The 12,400-nt window shown below is 38.8% G+C and overlaps 1 protein-coding gene across 5 annotated transcripts in view; it reads right to left on the minus strand.

Moving 5' to 3' along the window:
* ADAMTSL3 (ADAMTS like 3) overlaps nucleotides 1–12,400 on the minus strand; it is a 193,064-nt gene that overhangs the window by 13,849 nt on the left and 166,815 nt on the right. For all 5 annotated transcript variants that reach the window (XM_064456285.1, XM_064456287.1, XM_064456283.1 and 2 more), the window contains 2 exons: nucleotides 11,609–11,736; nucleotides 11,143–11,271 (listed from right to left, as the gene is read on the minus strand). In XM_064456285.1, the coding sequence (XP_064312355.1) occupies nucleotides 11,143–11,271; nucleotides 11,609–11,736 (257 nt within the window). The remainder of the gene's footprint in view (nucleotides 1–11,142; nucleotides 11,272–11,608; nucleotides 11,737–12,400) is intronic.

Raw genomic sequence — 12,400 nt, forward strand, 5'->3', positions numbered from 1 at the left:
GAATATTCAATTTCTAATTTAAAATAAAGAAAAAAAAATGAAGTGGAGACAAAATATTTCTCTTGAAGAAAAAAAAAGGTATATTTATCAATTAGGTGAGAAAATATGTATCCAATTTCTGCCAAAAAAACTCCTGAAAAATTCTCCGAGTAGCAGATGTCATATATAGAACTTGAAACAATGCAGTGTGAAGGAAAAGGAACAGAAAGAGATATTAACAACTAAAGAAGGGGCTCAGTTGTTAAGGAATCTCATTTACCATGTTAAAGCAAGCCAAAGGTCTATCATCACTCTTGCTGTAACACTTGAGCTCTGAGAAACTCAGCATTTGCAGATAACTTGTCATGCTAAATTTTAATCAATGAATGACTTTGGACATTTATTTTTAACTAGATAAATTTTCCCTTGGCACAGTACCACCTCTGTGGGAGGACTTCTACTGTTTTATTTTCCTCAAAAATTTGCCTTTAAAAAGATATTTTGCAAGTTGGCAAAGCAGACACTTCATTGTTTGCGCTCCAGTTAAGCTGCCACAGCAGAAGCGCTCTTTCAAAGCTCCAAAATTCTAGGTAAATCACTGAGTAAGTCTGACGTACATGTCACAGTGACTATCCGCAGAGGTGCGCAAAGGTGCAGGGCACGAGGTGAGTCAGAGCAGTTAGACTGTCTTTCACCTGAACTCTGTTTTCTTTAAATATATCGATCAGTGCTCACTGAAGACTATCAAAACAGGTTCTGCTATAGAAGTTGAGCTGAATGTAGGACATTTGGAAGTTTCAGCCATATTGAATGCTAATTCAGCCTCCTCTCTTCACAGATCATTGTGCAGTATTACTTTACAGATGATGTCTTCATGATGTGGAATAGCCTTAAGGAACAACTTTAACATTTCAATCACTGGCTTAGCACTTCCAGTGCACACCTCAAGTTTTTCCTTTACTGTAATAGGAACCAGACATATATTTTGGAACCTGCTATTTCACTGAAGGAAAAAGCTCCCCCCACCATTTTGTCTAGAAAGACAGCAGAGAGAAACACTCTTCTCTATAATCACAGATTTTATTCTAGACAATTTAGCAGCTGTTCAGTGCTTTTAAACTCATGAGATTGTGTTTTACTGAATAGAACTGCATAAAACAAAGCACAGATCTGCAGAGTGCACAAAGGTCCAAAAAACCAGGCTGTTGTTCAAGTTTCCAGAAGAAGCTTTATGCCACTTTGAAAAATCCTGCTGGAATTAGGATGAGGTCTTGTTTTAAGGGTCTTTTTTCCATTTTACCCCAGCTTTCTGGCTAAAGCATATCATTCTCAGACATATTTTTCCTTTACAGTGTACTTTCCATGGCCATTCAGGCTTATATACGTACTATACAGATGGGCTGAGGAGGTGTTGTGAGGATGCTGAGCTGTTTTAATCTAAGGCCTAAAGGTTTGCAGCCAGACTACCCTCACTGGCAGCAAAATCCAGCAGACCACCAGAGCCAAAAATAAGCCAGAAGCAGCACGGTTGAGATGGGACTGAAGTCAAAAGATTTAAAGTCAAATTCCACAAAACACAAAAAACACAAAAACGTTTGGAAAGGTTCAAATTTAAGCTTTTAACCTGAGCCTCTATCAAACTTCAGCCCAATATCACCCTATGATACAGTCCTCCCTCGGCTCTCACCACAGCATTCAGAAGTGTACCTCATTCCTGGGATTTAATTTAAGTAAAATAATTTCTTCCAAATTTGGTTTGTATCCTAGAGTTTATCCCGGAAAAATGGCCATGTCTCTACTCTTCTACCCGCATCTCATTCAGAGACATGTAGAGCCTTTTAAAACGTGGACTGGAGTTCAGTTTGCAAAAGAAATCTGCAGAATAGCTTTGCCTCTCATTTTAAGTCCAAAATTGGGTATCTGTCACATACCTTAAACCTAATTTAAGTTACAGCGAATGATTCCTCTTTTTTTTCTCCAAAGAGCTGTATACATTTCTCTTCAGGGGAAACAAGCAAGTAATACCACACACACACAAGTAAATCAGGCCATTTCTCAAGTGACTAATGTGAATACACAAACGTAAATTCTAGGTCTAAGGAGCAGAAGTGCGGACAGAGCCCTGCATGGCAGTCCAGCAACCAGTCTGCCTGAAACGCAGGGTGAATCCATCCAAGCAATCTTAGGGGTGCTGTCACTTACAGATAAAGAAGAGGGAATCATTTAAATACATAATAGAAAAAACAACACTATTATGCATTAGATATGGTTATTACACACAGTCATTTTAAAACAGATTTAATGTTATCTAGATACCTTCAGGGTGTATCCATCCATAAATGTGAGATGTTTGAGCTGAAAATGGTAGTGGGGATAACCACAACATCCCTGCATTGTATTATACCTAAAACTACGGGGAAGTAAGAATTTTATCTAAGAGTTAATAATTTTTGTGTATGCTGAGTCCCTCTGAGCTGGCCTCTTCACAATCACTTTGGGGACCCTTCAAGTTTTTGCATTTCATGGTTCCTTTTCTTTCCCCAACCTTTGTATTTTGTGGAAACCAATTCGCTATCTGAGAGTGAGCCTGGGACATATTGGACCATCTGCTTAAGAACAGCTGGTATTTGCAATCAAGCTCCTTCTGTGTCCTTTTTCATGGGCTTTTGGTTAGGTTGCCATTAAGAGTATTAAGGCAAATCCTCAGCTTGAGCCCTGACCTAAGACAAAAAGGAAGATACCTTTCAGAGAAGTGTTCAGGGACCTATTACAGGTTGGAGTATAGCATGAAGGGAGGAGAGGGGACAGGACTCTGCACACCCTGCAGTCAGGACATAGCTGCATGCTAGGAATCAGGGGCCTCTAACCCTGCTTTTCAGGGGAACCCAAAACTGGTGAGCATGAACGTGATATAAAGCTTTCAGAGAGGTGCAGTAGAGAATCTGGCCAGAAATTGTGTGGTGCTATCCCATCTGCTGAGAGACACCTTATAAATGGATTAAAGAAAGAAATTAAACAGGAGAAAAAAACATCCCGTACAGTCCAGCTCCTTTGCATCCTTCCACAAAGCAGCATGTACATTTTATTCTCTCCTGCCCAGCTTTGGTTTATCTGTATGTTCATATTGCCAGTGAAAAATCCTTTTCTGCTGTAACTCTCATGAGAGACACTGAGTTCTTGTGCATACTGTCATTCTGGAATTCCTATCAGGAGAAACTCTTACTGTTAGAGAATACTAAACCCCCCTATTTTTAGGTGTGCATTTACCTTTTGAATAGTCTCATAACGTAGCACATAGCACAACCCCAGCATGCAGGCACCATTGATACACTTCAGGTGAAAAACCTTCCAATCATGCAGACTTTTGATGCTTTTCCTTTAGAAACTAGACTCCATATTTACTAATCCTGACATAAGGGTTTTCCTCCCTCGTGACATGCAGCACTGCACACAGAGTTAAGTTTCATCTATCAGCTCTTGTGAGAAAGCAAAGTATACAATTCCCACATTCCTCAAGACAAGACTCCTACAGTAGCACTGTGGAAAATGCCAGCTTTCCTACACAGAAACTGCAGGATAGAGTTCAAGCATACGATCAAATTGGAAAAAAGCACCCTTTTTTTCTAGGCAAATAGGTAAGGCCTAAAACCTGTGCTTTATCCTATAGTATTCATGTGAATAGAACTTTAAGAGTTTTAAGCACTGTTTTCTTATCCAAGGAGAAACTAAACAAAAATAAGCCAAATGACAAGGTATTGGTATTTTTTCTTTTTCTTTCTTAAAGGTGACAAACTGAATGGAGCTGAACTTATACTTAAGCTTTGGGGCATATTTGTAGGAGTTCATGGAGGAGTTCGTCCTGTGCACAAGGTTGAATTTTACTGCAGATGCTTGACTCTCCTTTACATAAAGGTTGGTGTACATAGGGACTTTACATGGACAAAAATAACATTCACACTGACTTCAAGAGCCTTTTCCATTACAGAATTTTAGCAGAAGACTATTAACAGAGATGTTTAAAAACGAATTATGTTGAATTCTAAAACTATTTCCCCCTCACTGTAATAATTTTCTGCCCTCTGGTCTGACTCAAAGAAGTTTCTACTCTTGTCATTTGTTCTTTCCTGGACAGTTTTAAAATGTCTTCCCTTTCTCCTTACTGCCCAAATTTAACACATCTGCATAAGCTTCTTCTGAAGAATGGCTGCATTTCTGTAACCATCAGACGACACTAAATCATTCTGGGAATCATTTCCTAGACCTTCTGTTCACAAAAAATGTAAATCTTCAGTTTGTAATCCTGGAAGGAAGTCATTCCCTATCTACATCCAAGAAAATATTACTTTCAAGCTGAAGAATTCCTGGTTTGATCCCCAGCCAGTACAAAAACGGGAAGAGGCAAGAGATGGCCTGTAGCCACCTTTGTTTCCTTCATACCCCACCTCCACGCAGATGCAGCTTTGGAGGAGCCCAAAGGTATTGACTCACCCAAACTGCCAAAGGTTCAGAATCCCTGAGTGCAGCTTAGATCCCACTGATTCAAATGGGAGATTCATCGCTGACACCAGCTAGTAGCAGAGTCAAACAATCATACCCTATGGCTCCAAGTCAGGAAAGCACTTAAGCATAGGATTAAATCCATCCCTATTAGGGAATGCAATTAAACACATGCTTGGAATTAAGAATGGCTGTAATTGTCCTTCATGAACACAGATGCATTCCTGAACTCGGGCCTTCTTAGTCTTAGAAAAATCAGAATCTTACTTTTGCAATGGATCTAAATCCTCAGATGTTAAAAATTTCTACGATAGACATAAGTGGCTATAAAACTTTAAAATTAGTTTAATCTATTTTTCTGACCTCAAACACAGGTTATTTTCCACTAGCACCGGAGCAGCTCTAAAATACTCAATGTTCCATGAAAAAAGTAATTTTCTACCACGAGTGGCCCTGGGACAGCAAATGTTATGGAAAAAAAATCTCCAGCTCCGGATGGGACTGTGAAACACGTGTTTAAAAAAAGGAAAAAAAAAAAAAAAGGAATCCACACTATAGGGTGCCCTTAAAATATTCAGTGTTCAAAACCAAATTTCCTCCAACCTTGAAAGCCCTATGAAATATTACACACCATAAAAATCTTGGCCTACTAACTAGTTGCTCTAAAACACTGGATATGTCTTCAGAAATTTTCCCCCCAGCTATGTAGAATCTCATAAACTATTCTGTATTTCCCATTCAAGAGCAAGGCAGAACTGTGCTGGCACAAATCACATTTTGCTGCACTTCGCTAAAGGTTTACCTGACTTTATAGGCTAAATTCACATGTCATCTTTCAGAGGAAACTATTCTGGGTCAGTAATATACACAATGGATGTCACCTGATTATTATTTATTCTACACTCTCTAACATCTACAGTGGATTTAACATAATTTACAATGCAATTTCTTTGATTGATACATCTTCATATTTTCTCCAGCAGAAGTCACAAACTACCTTTCTATTCACCTGAACTATGCTTGAGCAATCAGCATCGAGTGAGCCCTATAAAGCCTAAACCATGCTGCTACTGAAATTACCTGCATGAATCTTGCCGACTTCACTGGGAATAATAGTCTTGGACAGAGCCAGCATGAGACATTTTGGCGCTGAGTATGATCCTCCAGCCTGCCCTCTGATACTGCCCCATTCTCTCACAACCTTTCCTCTTCCTACAGCCATGCAACAGCCCCTCTTCCTAGGTGGTAGCAACATCTGGCAAGATTTAGATATACTTACTGACATCTGTTGACCTCCTTAGAAGGGTTCCTGAAGCAAGACCCCTTCCCATCCCACCCTTGCTACAGCTCTGTCGGGTACTGTTTAGTTCTCTGGCTGTCAGCTCAAAGAGAACTTGATGTTTTTTCCAGCTGCAAAAGTTTAAGGCTAATATTTTTTAAAATCAGGCATTTAGAATAAGGCAACTATATTTGGGCAACTAAATAGAGGATCTGCGTGAGTATGAACTCAGAAATGAATGCTAGACTTAATTCTCTAGTCGACCCCCAACAAAGACTTGGTTGGTATGCATTAGGGTAATTCTACAATCCAGCACCCTTTACAGAGACTGTTTTGCCCAACTGGTTAGTAATTATACTTTCACTTTGCTGAACAGCCATCCTATATCACCAAGGACACAGACATTTATGGTCATAAAGCAGATACCTACTCAGGGACTTGGAAAATATAATTTTATCAAACATTAAAGAACCACACAGGAATTGCCATTCTTAGTCAAACCTGAAGTCCACTTAACTCAGCACTTTGTGTCCAGTGATGGGCACCGGGGGATGTGTAGGCAAAGAGTACTAAAATCATGGCACTTGTTGGAAGACGCTTCCTCAATATATCTTCCTAGCTTCTAGAACCAGAGGTAGTTCTTAGACCATCATGCTTGTTTCCTCTACTAATTCTCTTCTCTCTACCTTTCTAGCACTACTATATCCTTTTGAAGATGAGATTAGCAAGTCACAAACAGGATTCACCACAGCAACGACCAATTTATATTTCCTATTCTTTTGTCCACTCCTCTGCCATTAGTTTTGGTTTGCCTTTATGGACACCACCCAGGGGGTGTGCTGGTGTTCCCACAGGACTAACCAGCATGACTCCACGCATCCTTCACTGAGTGGCAGTCATTCAGGTACAGCCATGTGTACATGTCTATATTTAAGGTTACTTGGTCTATATATACATTTATTCTGCAAATTCTGAACATCCGTTATCCTCCTTTAGCTATTAAACTTTTTTTTCTGTGATCCCGCTGTAAATCTTTGCAGACAGTTTTAGGTCTGATTAGCCTTTATAAATCTTGACTCCTCACATCATTAGTCAACTAACTGTTCACATTCTTTTTCAGAACTTTTATAAAATGTTGAACATCACAAATCCCAGAATGGAGTCTTGGGGCACCCTACTGGTAACCTCTCTCCACTGTAATATTTGATCACTTGCTCCTTCCGATGTTTTAATTGGGTACTAACCAACAAGTTATCCTCTTCTTTTATACTATAAGAATTTGTTAAACTTTGCCTAGGGAACTTAGTGACAGCTTTTCGCAAACTGAAGTAGCAGGTATTCAGGGAATACCCACATACTTGCTGAGCATTCTAAGAACTCTCACAGATTTTTGAAATTTTTCCTTCCTCTAATACAATCCATCTTAACCCCTCCTGAATTAGGAATTTGAAGGAAACCCCTACCCTCAATAAAGAGAGCTGTGAGAGAAAGGGAGAAATGCAGACCAAAAAAAAGCAATGCTGTAAAACATTCCAGTTTATGTTTTTTCCCCCCACAACTCTGTAGGCCATATCTACATCAGCAAGTAGTGGAGGGCATGAAGAATGTGCTTGTAAAGAGATGCAGCTGGTACCAACATCCCAGAACACACCCGGTGTGTGTTTGGATGAGGGTTGTTTTGCACTACACTTGGCAGATCTTGCCTGGACCCTTGGACTTACTGCCCCTTAGTATTTGGAAGGTAATAGGTGTAGTCCCCAGGCACACTTTTCAGTGGAGTTATATCCAAAGGCATTCAGTTTTCAGGTTCCCAGACTGTTGGAAGGTGCGAAGTAAAGCACAATTAAGCTTTTGAAGTAAATCTTTCAGTCCTTCCCACTTATGCCTGATCCAAACAAAAACTCTAATGTAGATGCACTTAGAGCAAAAAGAAGCATATTTTCCTTTTATTACACTAATAATAAATAGTGTCATTCCTTCCTCATAAAATAAATCTGTACCTACCCCTTTAAACCTTTGGAATCTAAAACACACAAAAAACCTGAAAGAAATGAAGAGCCAGATTCCTATGTATTCTGCTAATTTTCTTCACTGAGATGTCTTCTGAGGGGTTAAGCATAGAGGACACAGAACAGCATCAAAGTTACATTTGGAAGAGCGTGGGTAAATGAAGGAACAGATGGAAAATCAGATTCTTGATTCGTCTGGATCTGTTTCAAGTTCCAATACTGACAGCAAGTAGCTGGGTCCATCTTTGTGAAACGTATGTGCAAAAAGATGACCCTGATTCAACAGGTTTTGTGTATTTCTCACAATTTTTTTAATCCATTTGTTATTCTTAGAGAGCTAAAATATATTCATAGAAATGAGAATTTGGATGAAGATAGAGTTTCTGCTTTTAAAAGCCTCTGTGCCAAGATATTTCAGAGATGCAACATAATGTATAAACAACCTCGTCAGGATATTTCCCTGCTCCACTCTCACCAGCAGGTGGCAGACAATGCACATTTTACACATATTTTTAATTTTTTCCCTATTTTACTTCAATCGAGAACTTTCAAGGTTTCACAATAAATGGAGTCTGACAGTTTTAGTTTATTTTAGTAATAATCACAAGGCGATCTTTTCTGCAAATACAATAAATGTTATCCAAGAGTAATTTGGAGCAATCAGTGTTGATATTTATACCATGTGTGTTGATTGAAAAGCTGTTGGCCGTAAGAATGGAATATGAATCTATCCAGAATGTTATGAATATCTTCTAGCATGTGCTCGTGTGGGAGCTATAAAAGTGAGTTTATTATAATTAGTGGAAAAATACTTTTGTTAAAAGAAATCAATACTATTAGCTTCAGCAGCTTAGCTAGCTTTTCTTAATCTATTCCTTGATGTTGTTCTATTTACCAGGCCACACCGCTCTTTAGCATGTCAACATTTTTTTTCAATCTGAACGTGATTTTTGGAGTGTGCAAGAAAGACTTTCAAAAGGACAAAAAGATCCAAATTGGTAACAATAAAAAAAAAGGGAAAAAAAAACCTGTAGTCAGCTAGCTAACATTGTATGTAACATTAAACTTCACATCCTTTCCATTAAAACCATCAAACGAGCTGTCCTGTGTAACACAGCCTAATGAACCCAGAGCCCCTTAAGTGGAATATACTTGGTTCTCTTCAGGCTGTGCATAATTAAAGGGCGTATTGTACAGCCATTAGCCAGCCACTAGAGGAAGCTGGGAAGTGTATCTTTCCTTACATCACCCCCTCTCTACTTTCACAACTGTCTTTGTCAGACTGTTGGGTAGGCTGCTCCTACCTCCAGCTGACATTCTGCTCCTGATGATATTCTCTCCTAAACAAACCATTAATTTACCATTTTGCATATGTGCATAATTTTTATATGTGTTTCAGAAAGAAAATTCCTGAATAGACCATACACTGGTAGGCACAAAACATAGAACTCAATATGCAGATTTATTCACAGAGAAACTATGGTTTGAACAACTACAAAAAAAGTATTATAGGTTATTCAGCCTATAAAAAAAAACCCAAACCAAACAAAAAAAACCTCAGAAATCATTGCAGCCAAGAAATTTAGAAGTAATTTAAGAATTCTGGTAGTGGCATGGACCTAATATTCTTCACACACACAGGGACCTTATTCATTAGATCGTTCTTCTTACGGAGAACTATTTTGTGGGCTAGCAAGAGTCCAGTAGATCTGCTTGACATGTCTGATGAGGAGAAAACTACTCTTGCAGACTCAAATTGTTTACAGGAATAGAACTTTTAGAGTGCATAGAAATATTAGTATTTTTTCTGATTCAGACTCTTGCTTGTCTGATAATTCACATGATGTTTTATCAGCATTCACAACAAAGTTCTCATCCTACTACACTGCAAATGGACATACTTTTGGGTGCCACCTATTAGACAAACATATTAACATAAAGTGCTATTAAGTTCAGTCTTCTAAAGTCAGTGGTTTAGTAATTTTCATTAAGGGAAAGAGATCGGAAAAACTCTGCTTACATAATTTTGTAGTTTTTCTGCTTCTAGGCTTAGTGACATTTTAAGACATGAAGGCTCTATTTTATTCACAAACAGTAATACTTACTTCCTCAGCAATGACAGAAAATAAAGCAATTAGATAAATCATTTTTTAAGTCAACACTGGTGTCTTAGCATAACTAAAGTTTGGCTCATGAATATACACAGTTCTAAAGCATTTGGAAATCTACAGTCCCCTGTGAAAATATTAATTTATATTTAAATTGCTAACTGCTTACCCATCCTAACAATATTAATATTAACAGTGTGACATTAACTCTCTGCTGAATTTGAGATGTAGGTCAGTTACAGGGTTGCCAAACTATGGTTGGAAAATATTACTTCATCAAAGAATTAGCCTTGGTACAACAGTGAATAGCAGAGCCACATGTCCTAATATATGTCAGCCTGGCGCCACTATTGTATGTGGAACTATTTACATATATATATATTTCTATCACTACTCTGGTTCAGTATCAACATGCTTGCAATATGCACCCCCCCAGCAATACGAATGTGAACAGCAGACTGACTTCTCTGAAGTCTCTCTTTGCACTCAGTTGCAATGTTCACTGTTGTTACCACTTCCATACATCATCTTCAACAAGGCACAAAAGGCTGACCTGGGCTTATTAAATATTTGACAGAATATCGCTTCTGTAAGTTATATCGTACACTTTAAACTTAACAGATAGTAATGATGAGATTAAAAAGAAAATATCTACCTTTCCAACAAAGGACTAGAAAATAAAATGAAGCAGTGAACTGCGTAATGCATGTAGCTTCTGATTAACGCTAATGCTGCTCCGCAGATGTTGAGCTAGAAAATATCTGTACGCTCCTATGGCTTGTCACTTTTCTTTGTTTCCTTATTGCAGCTGCAGACTGATGGCTCTAAAAGGTAAGTTTCCTTCACTGTCAGGTTTAAAGTTCTATTAAGCTATGGCTGGAGATTTCATTTTCAGTTTTAACAACAGTCTAGACATACGTGCATCTCAAACAGGGATAAGGAAAGTTCTCTGATGAGCAAGTCAGCTGGCCATGCTTGCTATTGCAGCAAGATAGTAATTCACTCTGGTGGGCTTTAAGTTCTGTAGTGGAGCCTCAGACCACTTCATGGAAAGAAAAGCACTCTTAAAAGAAAGTCTGTTTGAACATATACATATGTGTGTAGATTAAAGTGACAGACAGAAAAGAAATGGGACTGGTGTGGGTGACACGCCTAATAAAAAATGACTAGTGATCAATGATTTTCTGCCTTCACTGGTAATTTCTTTCAGGATGTAAGGTAAACTTCTGATTCCAACATTACAGGGAATTTCAGTGGATCTCTTGCTTACCTGTCACTGGACATTCAACCATAATATTTGCTCCAATTCGTGCCACGATTGTACCTCCAACAACTGTTGAGAAACTGCTGGCTTCCACATTTGTAACATTTGACACAGAGGACAAGATGACAGGAATCTCTTTGAAATTAAAGGAATAATCAGTTTTAAAAGATTTATTTGACTTTTAAATATAAATCCTGTATTTAAATTCATCATGTTTGGAACAGAATTCAGTTTGCAAACCAGCAGCCAGAAAATACAGGTGGGATAGGTACAAGCAGTCTCAGTTCACACCTGCTGTGGTTTTAGAGCAACAAGACCATTTTACTGCTACCTGTTAAATCAGGCGGAGTTTCATGGATTGCCAACAAAATAAACTATTTCACATCAGAGCGGGGATGGGTGCTTATATATGTAAAAAAAACCCAAACCAAAAAACCAAACAAACCATGCCCTATTCTGTGGGCAGTCTTACCTGCACGCAATAGCAATGATGTTTCCATATCAAAACCAAAGTCATTAACAACCAGGCATCCATATGTACCAAGTTCCTTTTGAGTAGGGTTCTGAATCTGCAGTTTTCCAATGGTGTCCAGGATCACCCTGCAGAATATTGAAGGAGAGACAAGGGTTACTACCCTGGGACAAACCCAGCTGAATCTTCTTGCAAGAGTTACAGATACGGCAGCAAAACTCCTTTTTAGGAGTTCACCATTCTAGACCAATGCATGCAGTAACAGTTCTGTCTCATCCTTGGTGACAAGTAGGGACCGCTAAGCCATACATGCATGGAAGATTCTTCAGCCATTTGGAAGACAGTAAGTTTGCTACTACAAACCAGAATCCCTCAGGAACAGCAGCACGAATAAATCAGATTACCACAATTAAAAGTATTAGGCTTGGCAAGAAATCCATCTCTCCAGAGCAAGCTTGGTTTTCAACAGGATTGGGGAATTCACAAATGCATGGTCTAATCTGGCTTCCAAATTACTGTAGGGTTGGTTGGTTTTTTTAAAATATTATCATCATTAAAGCTCAAGTCTTCCACCAAAAACCCACAGGTGTCTTGAATATCTTGCCTGCCATCTGAGAGGATCACAGAGAGCATCACAGGCTGGGGAGGAAGCTGAAAACAGCAGCCTGGATTTTACCCCTTGTTACCTTTCCCAGCAGTAAGTTACACGAGTTAGTTACATTCATCACGCCCCCCAAAAAATAATAGTTCAGGCATTGCACCACACTAGGTACATGTACAAAAGGAAGATAC

Source organism: Phalacrocorax carbo, chromosome 7 (assembly GCF_963921805.1).
Source record: "Phalacrocorax carbo chromosome 7, bPhaCar2.1, whole genome shotgun sequence".
Lineage (NCBI taxonomy): Eukaryota > Metazoa > Chordata > Aves > Suliformes > Phalacrocoracidae > Phalacrocorax > Phalacrocorax carbo.